At 39.8% G+C, this 14,735-nt stretch overlaps 1 protein-coding gene across 1 annotated transcript in view; it reads right to left on the minus strand.

Annotated features, from left to right (window-relative positions):
- The window catches only part of SI (sucrase-isomaltase), a 414,470-nt gene that overhangs the window by 12,802 nt on the left and 386,933 nt on the right, over positions 1 to 14,735 (minus strand). Inside the window, exons 63-66 of the mRNA XM_073674817.1 lie at positions 12,865 to 12,899; positions 7,804 to 7,920; positions 5,879 to 6,027; positions 3,560 to 3,644 (exon numbers count right to left, since the gene is read on the minus strand). Of these exons, the coding sequence (XP_073530918.1) occupies positions 3,560 to 3,644; positions 5,879 to 6,027; positions 7,804 to 7,920; positions 12,865 to 12,899 (386 nt within the window). The remainder of the gene's footprint in view (positions 1 to 3,559; positions 3,645 to 5,878; positions 6,028 to 7,803; positions 7,921 to 12,864; positions 12,900 to 14,735) is intronic.

The following is a 14,735-nucleotide window of genomic DNA, read 5'->3' on the forward strand; positions in this document are numbered from 1 at the left end:
AAGGCAGATCGCTCTGAATAGAACACTGACTCAAACGGTGTATCTGTTAGAGGGAATATGATCCACTTCTTCTCCACTAGGATGCTTGCAAGAGGCAAAAAATCGAATGAAGGCCTGAGTTTGGCAGTTCTACAGATGGCTTGTGCCATTGGTGATGGTGGCTCCCACATTTTTAGTCGGGGTATGTTTATTTTTCTTTTTTACACACCCCACCCATTACCATTGTCTCTCTTTCTTTTACCATACATTTTGTACAGCACCATGATAAGGTTTTGACAATATTTTCAACCTCATTCTCATTTAACCCTTGCCAAAAATGATGTAATTAGAAATGCTAGGCAGTTAGGTAGATGCAACTATAGAAAGCAAAATGTGGCACCAGGTTGCACTATTTTTGTGCAGTGTACAGTTTACAAATTGGACCAATAAAACAGGCTTGCAAAAACAGACTTGCACATTCCAATGTCTATATTTTTCTTTTTTTTCTTTCTTCTTTCAATAAATTTAAACTCCTTTCATAAAAATGACAAAATAAATTTTAGACAGGTACATGACCAAGGCAGCACCTACAACATGGCACTTTTGATGCATGTATGGATGTAAAATTTGACTACTACAAAAGATATGCAAAATAAGTGTTGGTGACACACACTTTGTAATGTAGACAGTTACAGTTAAAGGGAATCTGTCACCAGGTTTTTATAGGAAAAGAGATGCTGAATCCAACAATGTATCACATAGTTCATTGGGTTCAGCTGTTGTTAAACAATCAGAGTTCTTAGATGTGTCATGAAGCAGATCTGAGAGGGCTAACCTTGCCCATACCAGGCATCACAGGATGGGGCGTGATCACACTAGCAGTTAAGTGAGACCTAGTCCCAGCAGTGATAATCACCAAGTGATAAAACCTTCATTGTAAGAGAACAGCACACAGCCTGATAAGTGACACACCACTGAAATCTTTGTTTCAACATCTATCTTATGCTGTCCTCATATTACATAGCAATAGCCTGCTGACAGATTTACTTCAAATGTCTGGATTTTTTTACATTTTCTTGCGTACTTTTAAAAATCAATTGTTTTCCTTCTAAAAAATAATTGCAAATGGAATGCAAAAATATCAGTACAGTCGCTTCTGACAAGCAATCACCTTGTCAGACATTGATTTCAGACTTTTTTCTGCTAAAACTATTGTGCAGTCTTTCTTCTGTTTTTTTGTTGTACATTAAAAATGTGTATGTAATGCAGCAGGATAAATGGCAGCTACCCATATCACTGATCAATCAAACTGCCAGGCACTGCTGCTGGCACCTATTTATCTTTCTCTCCATCTAACAATTGAATCTCTATATTATTCCCAGACTATTTCTCTCATCATCTTCACTGCTGCTGTTACTCAACATAATACTCTTCGGAGTATTTGTCCAAATATTTTTATGGCTTTTTCTTCCTGTGTCTATTGGTGAGCTGCAAGGTCTGACATATTCTCACTATCCTAAAATAAGAATAAAATGGCTGCTGAATTCTCTGCCTTTGCTTTTATAAAAGCTTTGATATTCCCTATACCATGTGATGTGATACCTGAAAGGCATTATGGGGACACCTGTGCGATTGCGCTTGAAGTTATTTAACCTTTATGTAACTGAAGCTATCTTCTGCAATGTGTTAAACATGTGGCAGGTATTTTTGGGGGGGATTTGTGCAAATCAAATTTGCTGTGAGCTCCAAATTTTACAAAATTCACCATCAATTTTATTTCCATTGCATTGATTTGATCATCTCTAATTAAAGGGAATCTGTCACCCCCCTGGGACCTTTCAGACCGCTAATATGGTCATACAGGTGATTGAAATTTGAATATATATTAACCTGTATGTGCCTTATTAGCGGTCTTGTGGCTGTGAAATTGCTTTTTATACAATCATTTCTCCTAGGCTTGGCGTCCGGGGGAAGCCAAGAAATGCCCACCTATATGCTAATTTAAATATTCCCCCCTCCCCTGCCCGCCCATGCACGTCACAGGGCTCTGTGACATGCAGTCTAGGGCTGCACATCCCGTGCATGCGCAATGCGCCTATAGCTTAGGTCTCATTTTTTTCTCGCTGTCCTATTTTACTGCTCGGATCTACTGCGCAGGCGTCGGGAGTCACTGTGACTTCTGCTCCAGTGACCTTCTGAGTGCGCAACAATGAGGTTTGGTCCCCACTTCCTCCTGGATAGCAGGTCACTGGAGCGGAAGTCACAGTGACTCCCGGCGCCTCCACACTAGAGCAGATCAGTAAAATAGGTCAGGGAGAAAAAAAAATGCTCCTTAAAGGTGTTTTCCCATGAATAAAAGTTATTTGTAATCATTAGATTTGGAATGATAATAAGTTCTACAAATTAATGTAATTAAATAAAATGTTCCTGTGCTGAGATAATCTTATAAATGTGTCCCTGCTGTGTACTGTGTAATGACTGTGTCTGACCGTGCAGGAACTGGTCTGATCATGCCACAGCTCTGGGGCAGGGAAGGAAGCAAAAGAGTATACAGACAGTACAGAATGGGATCGCAGCTAATTCTTTCTTTGAAGTAAAAGATTGTTTAAAAACAGACAGGGAAATGTTTTACCTCACAAAAAGAATCAGCTGTGATCCCGTGCTCTAATGTCTGTATCCTCTCTTTTACACACTCCCCTGCCCAGGAGATGTGGTATGATCTGACCGTGTTCCGTACATGGTCAGACACAGCCATTACATAGGGACACATTTATAAGATTATCTCAGCACAAGAACATTTTATTTAAACACATCCAATTGTAGAAGTTATTATTATTCCAAGATCTATTGATTAAAATGAACTTTGTTCGTGGGAAAACCCCTTTAAGCTATAGGCGCATTGCACATGGGTGGGATGTGCAGCCCTAGACTGCACGTCAAAAGTCCCTGTGACGTGCTGGGGCGGGCAGGGGAGAGGGGAATATTTAAATTAAGCATATAGGCGAGAATTTGTTGGTGTCCCCAGGATGCCAAGCCTAGGAAAAAGGATTTTATAAAAATCTATTTCACAGCCACAAGACTGCTAATATGGGACATACAGGTAAGTAGAGATTTACATTTCTATAACCTTTATGCCCATATTAGGATCTGATAGGTCCCAGGGGTGGCACAGATTCCCTTTAAAATGAATCTCTATAATTTTTCAATTTAACATTTTTGGAACTAATATGCGAGTCTAGACATATTATCTGCCTGCAGTCTCAGTTGGAGCATAACAGTGTGCAGTAATTCTCTTATGGATTCTCTAGTCTGGCCCTTACATTATGGCAGCTGGTATAGAAAATCTAGATGAAGAAGATTTGCTTCAAGAGAGAAAAATAAATCAGAACAGCAAGCAAGTGCATTACAAGTGTTTTTAGTTTTAGGTTACCAGATACTTGCTAAAAAATATATTTAAAATTGAATTTCATGATAGCCAATAATTATGGAAAGTTATCTATTGAAAACTTTTCTTTTTATAAAATAAACAATATGTTTTGTGATGAACTATATAGTTTACTATAAAGTTACACATATTTACCTCTCTTAGAGCTGGACTGATCATGAATGCTGGTCCCCATAAGAACTGCTCATAAATATCCCATGTTGCTGTGTCATCAGTAAATCTGGTAACAAGAAAAAACATTGATTAATTGCAACTCTTTAAAATCATATAAATAAAAAAAAAAAGTTAATAGCAGCACTTTAAAGTTATAGTTGTATTGATACACATATTTACATAGTAGAGCTTACTGCTAAGTAAGTTGTATGAGGCAATTACATATCCGCCCTGGCAACTATATCATCAGAGTACAAGAGTAGAAGAAAAAAAGCTGCGGTGGAAGTGCAGTCATGTATTACACGCCAGGCCCTTGAAGTACAATTATTTTTAGAAAAAAGGTTTTGCACTAGCGCTGTGTTTGTTAACTTCCAAGCTGAAAACTCAAAAGCACCTTTGCCTAAGTGCAGACTACTGAAACCAGTAAAAATCCAATGTAAAAAGTTAGAGATGCGCTTAAAAGTAAATTAAAAACTAAAATATAGAAATAATATTAGTATTTCATAAGGATATAAACAAATTGGATATATAGGTAAAGGTTCCAGAAAACAGTGTTTCATAACTTTTTATATGATCATCCTTTCGTTCTCTCCAAATGAACTGTCCTGCAGAGCGTTGCACTATCCTCAATAGAAATCCTGTCAAATGTCCTGCAGAGCGTTGCACTAGGCTCTTGCAGTATGTTCAGTAGAAATCCTGGCAAATGTTCTGCAGGGTATTGCACTTTGCTCAATAGAGATCCTGGCAAATGTCCGGCAGAGTGTTGCACTGTGCTCAATAGAGATCCTGGCAAATGTCCTGCAGAGTGTAGCACTGTGCTCAATAGAGATCCTGGCAAATGTTCTGCAGAGCGTTGCAGTAGGCTCTTGCACTGTGCTCGATAGAGATCCTGGAAAATGTCCTGCAGAGTGTTGCACTGTGCTCAATAGAGATCCTGGCAAATGTCCTGCAGAGTGTTGCACTGTGCTCAATAGAGATCCTGGCAAATGTCCTGCAGAGCGTTGTACTTTGCTCGATAGAGATCCCGTCCCATTGTGCTGGGTACTGGATTGTGTGTCCATGTGTCCGAATCTTTGGTGCACTCGTGGGGTGTATGTGTCCACAATCCACGTGATGGAGAAGGAGCTGAATGATGTGGATGAGGTGCCGGCCGGTCACAATATATCGGGCAGTGAATCTAAAAGATGGAGAGTCCACATTGCCTGAGTGATGTCACTTACCTGCAAAGGCGGTAGCCTGTTGGAATCACTGCACGATATACGGTGAGTGGCCACCACCACATCCATATCGCTCAGCTCCTTCTCCATCACGTGGATTGTGGACACATACACCCCAGAGTGCACCAAAGATTCGGACACACGGACACACAATTCAGTACCCAGCACAATGGGACGGACTTTTTTTTTGCATTTTGCCAGGATCTATATTAAGCATAGTGCAACGCTCTGCAGGACATTTGCCAGGATCTCTATCGAGCAAAGTACAATTCTCTTAAGGACATTTGCCAGGATCTCTATTGAGCACAGTGCAATGCTCTACAGGACATTTGCCAGGATCTCTATCGAGCAAAGTACAATGCTCTTCAGGACATTTGCCAGGATCTCTAATGAGCACAGTGCAACACTCTGCAGGACATTTGCCAGGATCTCTATTGATCACAGTGCAATACTCTGCAGGACATTTGCCAGGATTTCTATTGAACATAGTGCAAGAGCATAGTGCAATGCTCTGCATGACATTTGCCAGGATCTCTATTGAGCACAGTGCAACACTCTGCAGGACATTTGCCAGGATCTCTATTGAGCACAGTGCAATACTCTGCAGAACATTTGCCAGGATTTCTATTGGACATAGTGTAAGAGCATAGTGCAATGCTCCGCAGGACATTTGCCAGGATTTCTATTGAGCACAGTGCAACACTCTGCAGGACTTTTGCCAGGATCTCTATTGAGCACAGTGCAATGCTCTGCAGGACATTTGCCAGGATCTCTATTGAGTACAGTGCAACACTCTGCAGGACATTTGCTAGGATCTCTATTGAACATAGTGCAATGCCCTGCAGGACATTTGCCAGGATCTCTTTTCAGCACAGTGCAACACTCTGCAGGACATTTGCTAGGATTTCTATTGAACATTTTGCAAGAGCATAGTGCAATGCTCTGCAGTACATTTGCCAGGATTTCTATTGAGCATAGTGCAACGTTCTGCAGGACAGTTCATTTGGAGTGAACAAAAGGATCATCATATAAAAAGGTAAGAAACACCTTTATATATTTTATACATTTTTCCATAAGAACTTACTCATGCAATAAAGGACGGATAACAGTAGAGCCTTCTGTATGTGCTTCATACATTAATGTATACAGATACGGCAGGAGTTTGTATCTAATGTTCAGAACATTTCTGGATATGTTTTTGAACGCTTCATCAAAACTAACAGGATCTTGTCTCTGAAATATATTAATGAAAAGAAAATATATAACATTCCCGCAATTGTAATATATTAAGAGGACAAAAATTTTGATGGCAGGGCTTCTTTATTGGAAGAAATGAAAAAAAGATTATTAGTATAAAGGGACCTTCTTAACCGCTTCATAACAGGGTTATTTTCCATTTTTGTGATTTTTTTGTCCCCTATTCTTTCAAGAGTCAAACGACTTTATTTTTCAGTTGACACAGCTTTATTAACGATTGTTATTTTTTCTGGCAGAGTTGAAGCTTTAAATCCCATCATTCACCTTAACATATAATATACTGATAAAAGGGAAAGAGATTCTAAGTGAAGTGAAATGATTAAAAAAGTACAAACCTACCACTGTATTTTTCGGGTTTTGCTTTTCTTAGTCGTTCATTGTGCTTGTTGTTTGCAGACCAACGATACCATCTTGGGGTATATATAATGTTTTGATGAATTTTTAAAACTCTTTCAAATCTTTTTCTATTTGCTACTGTATCTAGCATATGGTTTACATAATTATATATTTTGATAGACCAAAGTTTAATAGATGATACCAAATATGTTTATTTTGATTTATTTATTTTATTTTGAACTGGGAAAAGTGGACAATTTAAACTTTAATATTTTGTAATACTTTTAAAGAATATTTTTAGTTTTTACTTTATTTTATAGTCCACATAAGGAAATTAAATCAGGGATATAGTAGTAAAATTTACTTTAAAGTGAAATTGATGTTCTGTTAGGAATGCCAGCCAGAGGACCAAGGTATCAGGGATTAGGCCTTTATTAGGCTTACAACTGCCATGGACACACATGTATAATAGTGTGCACTAGTAACCAGTCCATTTAAAAGTTGTCAAACAGAAGCTATCAGAACACGCTTTGCTTACTGCTGTTGCAAGTAAAGGCTATACAACACGCTGTATAGCTGGCATTTGCCAAGTATAAAGAACTCACAGTTGATCATTACGTACCATTATGCAGGTGTAAAATTAAAATATAACTTTTAATAAATAATTAATAAAATACAACAGACAAACAACCCAAGTGGAAAACCATATATATACAGTATATGCAATATATATATTGCACCTACATCCCAAGCATCTCTTGCACCTGTAAGCATTCTCTACAACTGCACTTGGCATATGTGATATTGACTGTTTTTTCTAGCTAGCAACAGCGCCATACAGGGCTAAAAGGGAGAGCTGCCGAGGAGCGGGGGCGCCACTGGCGTAGGAATAGGGGTGCCAACATCCGCTGTTAGGCAGGGGCAAGTTTTAGTGGTTAATAGGGACATATAGTTCCTTTTTTATATATATGGTTTTCCACTTGGGTGGTTTGTCTGTTGTATTTTATTAATTATTTATTAAAAGTTATATTTTAATTCTACACCTGCATATTGGTAGGTAATGATCAACGGTGAATTCTTGATATTATAAGGTACTGAATTTATTACTTGACGGTGAATTGATTTTAGCATTTGCCAAGTATAGTGTAGGCTCAACTCCTGAGCCTGCTCCATACACATGTACTCTAATGTGACATACAGTTATGTAATGGTGAGTAAAAGGTGAGTGAAGGATCTTTTAATTTTCCATGATTCACAGATATGCTGTATGAATTAGTGATCTATTAATCTCAAAAGTGTTTTCAGAAAAATTGGTTCCATCTAGACAAATTTTTATTTATTTTCTTTTTTTTTGCCTGCAAATAGCAAATTTTGCCATTGGTACTTTGCAATCTTTGCACATATTAATTTACTTACCATGTAACCTTTTCCATTATGGTTCCTAGCATAGGGATAGAATGCACCAAGTTGCATCCATCGAGCACAGAGTTCATATGTAGTATCTCCAAAAAATCCACAAATGTCTGCACCAGTCTGTAAAATTTAAAATAAGCAACAAATTTATCAGGTTACCTTTTACCAGGTATTTTCTATGTAATCTGAGAGCAGTGTGATAAAAAGATGGTGTGATATAAAGATGGATGATTTCAGGGATGTATCACTTACTGGGCTGCTTGGTGTAGTTTTGATAAAATCACTGTTTTCTCTGCTGTAGATCTAGCAGTGCTCTTAATGCTGAGCACTTTGTAACCCCAAATAACTGATTGTCTGCTTTCTGTATGTACTTTACATTGACATAAGAATGCCAATCAGTGGTGGGGCAGGGATATACATTACAGAAGGACTGCATGGCAAGAGACAACTAGTCCTCTAGTGATTATCTCCTGCTGATAAAACACTGATGACACATAGCTGGAATCAGGGTCTCCTCCCCTACGTTAGGCAGCTTTAATATAAACCCATTAAGGACCAAGCAATTTTTCATTTTTGTGCTTTCATTTTTCCCTGCCCTCCTTCCAAGAGCCGTAATTGTATTATTATTCCGCTGACAAAGTCATTTGAGGGCTTGTTTTTTAGGGACTAGATTTACTTTTGAATGACACAATTCATTTTATCATTTGGTTTACTTGAAAATGGAAAAAGAAATCCAAGTGAAGTGAAATTGTGAAAAAAACAAACTAATTCCACAATTGTTATTTGGGTTTTGTTTCTCTGCATTTATTCTACAATAAAAATGACCTGGATAAATGATTGTTCAGATCAGAATTATTATGATGATACTAAACTTGCATATTTTTTTTTATTTAAGTGGTAAAAAAAAAATAATCAGAAATTCATAAAAAATAAATTTAGCTTGGGACACCATTTTCCAAAATCTATAACATTTTTTTTCAGTCTATGGAGCTGTGTGAAGATATTTTTTTTTACGTGGTAGCCTGATGTTTTTACATTATATATAGAGTAGACTATATTTTTTATACTATTTTGGGATATACATACAATGTGTTGAATCCTTGTTATTCATTTTTTTAGTTGTAACAACCAAAACCCACAGTTCTGGCAATTCAAGTTTTTTTCGCTTTACAGTTTTTACAGATCTGGTTAATTAATTTAATATTTTCATAGATTGGGCTTCTGAATAATTTGATACAAAATATATATATATATATATATATATATATATATATATAAATATTTATATACATATTTTTTTTTTCTCTATTTCTAACTGGGGAAGAGGTGGATGATTTGAAACTTGTATATAATTGTTATTATTTTTTACATTTTAAAAACTTTTTTCTTTATTTTTACTTTATTTGCTAGTCTTACTGTTTATACCAGGGGTCCTCAAACTTTTTAAACACTGGGCCAGTTCACTGTCCCTCAGACCATTGGAGGGCCGGAATATAGTTTTTTTTTAAATATTATGAACAAATTCCTATGCACAATGCACATATCTTATTTTGACGTAAAAAAAACAATACAGGAACAAATACAAGATTTAAAATGAAGAGCAAGTAAGGTTAGATAAACGGGTATTTCAATAGGCAGGTAAATGTCCCCAATAGGCAGGTAAATGTTCCCAATAGGCAGCATAGGTCCCCAATAGGCAGGTAAATGTCCCCAATAGGCAGGTAAATGTCCCCAATAGCTAGCATAGGTCCTCAATGGGGAGGTAAATGTCCCCAATAGGCAGCATAGGTCCTCAATGGGCAGGTAAATGTCCCCAATAGGCAGCATAGGTCCTCAATAGGCAGGCTATTTTCCCCTTATAATGCCCCATGCAGGCTGTTCCCCCCTTATAATGCCCCAGGCAGGATGTCACCCCCCATATAATGCCCCATGCAGGATGTCCCTTTCTCCCACCATATAATGCCCCATGCAAGATATCACTCCCCTGTCTTTATAATGCCCCATGAAGGATGTCACCCCCCCCATATAATGCCCCATGCAGGATGTCACTCTCCTGTCGTTAAAATGCCCCATTCAGGATGTCACCCCCCATATAATGCGCCACGCAGGATATCACTCCCCTGTCGTTATAATGCCCCTTTCAGCATGTCACCCCCCCATATAATACCCCATGCAGCATGTCACTCCCCCATATAATGCTCCATGCAGGATGTCACCCCCCCATATAATGCGCCACGCAGGATATCACTCCCCTGTCGTTATAATGCCCCTTTCAGGATGTCACCCCCCATATAATGCCCCATGCAGCATGTCACTCCCCCATATAATGCCCCATGCAGGATATCACCCACCCATATAATGCGACACGCAGGACATCACTCCCCTGTTGTTATAATGCCCCTTTCAGGATGTCACCCCCCCATATAATACCCCATGCAGCATGTCACCCCCCCATATAATGCCCCATGCAGGATATCACTCCCCTGTCGTTATAATGCCCCATTCCGGATGTCACCCCCCCATATAATGCCCCATGCAGCATGTCACCCCCCATATAATGCCCCATGCAGGATGTCACCCCTAATATTATGTCCCATGCCTCCATACATTAAAAAAAAAAAAATGCAATACTCACCTCCCTCCTCCTCACCTGCTGCAGCTGCTCAATTCCGGACTCCAGCGTCGCCGTCCTCATCCCGCTCTGCGTTGCCTGTGATGGCTCAGGGGAGGGCGCGGTGTAAAGACGTCACCGCACCCTCTGACCTGACACGTCACAGGGAGCGCGCACAAGGAAGACAGCGGATCTGCGGAGGCACGGGGAGAGGTAAGTATCTGGCTGCCGGGGCCCTGAGCAAACGGGGGAAGGGTGGGCGCTGGCACCGCTCTCCTCTGCCCACAGCTCGGCGGGCTGGATAAAAATCCTCCACGGGCCGCATTTGGCCCGCGGGCCGTAGTTTGAGGGCCCCTGGTTTATACTATACAATAAACAACAGCATTGCTGTACTTGCTAAAAGTCATTGTCTACTATGACATCCAATGACAGGCTAAATATCACAGAGGAAATCATATAACAGCCCCGGAGGCGTTCAGCCATCCCCTGGCAGTCATAGGAACCCTTTAGTTCCCAGATAGCGGTGCTTAAATGCTGCTAACAATGGCATTACAGAGGTTAACAGCAGAAATCAACGGGCATTCCAAGGGGTGCTGTCAGAGGCAGATTTCAGCTACATAATATAGCTGGTACAGTTATATGAAAAAGTTTGGGCAACCCTATTAATCTTAAGCTTAATGTTTTATGAAAATTGGTGTTTTTGCAAAAGCTATTTCAGTTTGATATATGTAATAACTGTTGGACACAGTAATGTTTCTGCCTTGAAATGAGGTTTATTGTACTAACAGAAAATGTGCAATCTGCATTCAAACTAAATTTGTCAGGTGCATAAGTATGGGCACCCTTATAATTTTCTTGTTTTAAACACTCCTACCTACTTTTTACTAACTCACTTTTTTTGGTTTTGTAACCTCATTGAGCTTTGAGCTTCATTGCCAGGTGTATGCAATCATCCGAAAAGCTACTTAAAGTGGCCACTTGCAAGTTGTTCTCCTGTTTGAATCTCCTCTGAAGAGTGGCATCATGGGCTCCTCAAAACAACTGTCAAATGATCTGAAAACAAAGATTATTGAACATAGTTGTTCAGGGGAAGGATACAAAAAGCTGTCTCAGAGATTTAACCTGTCAGTTTCCACTGTGAGGAACATAGTAAGGAAATGGAAGAACACAGGGACAGTTCTTGTTAAGGCCAGAAGTGGCAGGCCAAGAAAAACATCAGAAAGGCAGAGAAGAAGAATGGTCAGATCAGTCAAGGACAATCCTTAGACCACCTCCAGAGAGCAGCAGCATCAATTTGCTGCAGATAGTGTCACTGTGCATCGGTCAACTATACAACGCACTTTGCACAAGGAGAAACTGTATGGGAAAGTGATGCGAAAGAAGCCGTTTCTGCAAGCACGCCACAAACAGAGTCGGCTGAGGTATGCAAAAGCACATTTGGAGAAGCCAATTTCTTTTTGGAAGAAGGTCCTGTGGACTGATGTAACCAAGATTGAGTTGTTTGGTGATACAAAAAGGTGCTATGCATGGCGGCAAAAGAACACAACATTCCAAGAAAAACACTTGCTACCCACAGTAAAATTTGGTGGAGGGTCCATCATGCTTTGGGGCTGTGTGGCCAATGCCGCACCGGGAATCTTGGTAAAGTTGAGGGATGCATGGATTCCACTCAGTATCAGCAGATTCTAGACAATAATGTTCAAGAATTAGTGATAAAGTTGAAGTTACGCAGGGGATGGATCTTTCAGCAAGACAATGATCCAAAACACCGCTCCAAATCTACTCAGGCATTCATGCAGAGGAACAATTACAATGTTCTGAAATGGCCATCCCAATCCCCAGACCTGAATATTATTGAACATCTGTGGGATCATTTGAAGAGGGCTGTCCATGCTCGGCGACCATCAAACTTTACTGAACTGGAATTGTTTTGTAAAGAGGAATGGTCAAAAATACCTTCATCCAGGATCCAGGAACTCATTAAAAGCTACAGGAAGCGACTAGAGGCTGTTATTTTTGCAAAAGGATGATCTACTAAATATTAATGTCACTTTTCTGGTGAGGTGCCCACACTTATGCACCTGTCAAATTTTGTTTGAATGCAGATTGCACATTTTCTGTTAGTACAATAAACCTCATTTCAAGGCAGAAACATTACTGTGTCCAACAGTTATTACATATATCAAACTGAAATAGCTGTTGCAAAAACACCAATTTTTATAAAACATTAAGCTTAAGATTAATAGGGGTGCCCAAACTTTTTCATATAACTGTATCTGTGGTATGGGCACTGCCACTTAGCTCCAAAGTCCCTAACACGGTCCATGATGCATATAGCCTTTTCGGGGTATTGCGGGGTTAAGTAGCTAAAACTTGTTTTCAGATTCCCTTTAACAATACTATTTGCAAGAGTATAAACTTCATACTAGAAGTAAAATAAAAAGTTTTCTTACATAAGAGATACCGAAAAGACTAAACTCCATCATACCTGAAAAACAAGGGAAACATATCATGCCTTTTACTCAAATTGCAAAGCTTCTCAAGGTGAATGAAATATATTGGATATTACAGTGCCTACAAGTAGTATTCAACCCCCTGCAGATTTAGCTGGTTTGATAAGATGCAAATAAGTTAGAGCCTTCAAACTGCAAACGAGAGTAGGTTTTATGAACAGAAGCATAAATCGTACAAACCAAAAAGTTATGTTGCTCAGTTGAATTTTATTAAATTTTAAACATAAAAGTGTGGGTCAATTATTATACAACCCCTATGTTTAATATTTTGAGGAAAAACCCTTGTTTGCAATTACAGCTAATAATCGTCTTTTATAAGACCTGATCAGGCCGGCACAGGTCTGTGGAGTTATCTTGGCCCACTCCTCCATGCAGATCTTCTCCAAGTTATCTAGGTTCTTTAGGTGTCTCATTTGGACTTTATTCATGAGCTCCTTCCACAAGTTTTCAATTGGGTTAAGGTCAGGAGACTGACTAGGCCACTCCAACACCTTGACTTTTTCCCTCTTGAACCAGGCCTTGGTTTTCTTGGCTGTGTGCTTTGGGTCGTTGTCTTGTTGGAAGATGAAATTATGACCCATCTTAAGATCCTTGATGGAGGAGCGGAGGTTCTTGGTCAAAATCTCCAGGTAGGCCGTGCTATCCATCTTCCCATGGATGCGGACCAGATGGCCAGGCCTCTTGGCTGAGAAACAGCCCCACAGCATGATGCTGCCACCACCATGCTTGACTGAAGGGATGGTATTCTTCGGGTCGTATGCAGTGCCATCCAGTCTCCAAACGTCACATGTGTGGTTGGCACCAAAGATCTCGATCTTGGTCTCATCAGACCATAGAACCTTGAACCAGTCTGTCTCAGAGTCCTCCAAGTGATCATGAGCAAACTGTAGACGAGCCTTGACATGACGCTTTGAAAGCAAAGGTACCATACAGGCTCGTCTGGAACGGAGACCATTGCGGTGGAGTACGTTACTTATGGTATTGACTGAAACCAATGTCCCCACTGCCATGAGATCTTCCCGGAGCGCCTTCCTTGCTGTCCTTGGGTTAGCCTTGACTCTTCGGACAAGCCTGGCTTCGGCACGGGAGGACACTTTCAAAGGCTGTCCAGGCCGTGGAAGGCTAACAGTAGTTCCATAAGCCTTCCACTTACGGATGATGCTCCCAACAGTGGAGACAGGTAGGCTCAACTCCTTGGAAAGGGTTTTGTACCCCTTGCCAGCCTTGTGACCCTCCACGATCTTGTCTCTGATGGCCTTGGAATGCTCCTTTGTCTTTCCCATGTTGACCATGTCTGAGTGCTGTTCACAAGTTTGGGGAGGGTCTTAAATAGTCAGAAAAGGCTGGCAAAAGAGATCTTTAATCCACACATGTGAAGCTCATTATTCTTGGTGCCTGAACTACTTCTTAATACTTTAGGGGGACCAAACAGAATTCTTGTGGTTTGAGGGGTTGAATAATAAATGACACTCTGAATTAACTTTTAACGTTTTTTTAAAAAAAAAATAAAAATAAAAAAATAAATTTGCTGCAGTGCATTTCCCACTTCCAGGCTGATCTACGGTACAAATGTCACAATGCCAAGTTAATTCCGCATGTGTCAACCAGCTGAATCTGCAGGGGGTTGAATACTACTTGTAGGCACTGTATGTTGCAAACATGTACAAAAGTAGATTGCATATAAAAATGACTTTTTCTTGTCATAATGCCGATATAATCTTTCTGACAATAACAAAAAAATCACAATGGCTGGTTTTCCACCTTTAAAATGTTATTTCTGTTACACTTGCTTTAATAGCAAACCTTTGGGT

The sequence above is a fragment of the Phyllobates terribilis genome, unplaced genomic scaffold (genome assembly GCF_046119375.1).
Source record: "Phyllobates terribilis strain yellow unplaced genomic scaffold, ASM4611937v1 Scaffold_3__8_contigs__length_932513732, whole genome shotgun sequence".
Taxonomy (NCBI): domain Eukaryota; kingdom Metazoa; phylum Chordata; class Amphibia; order Anura; family Dendrobatidae; genus Phyllobates; species Phyllobates terribilis.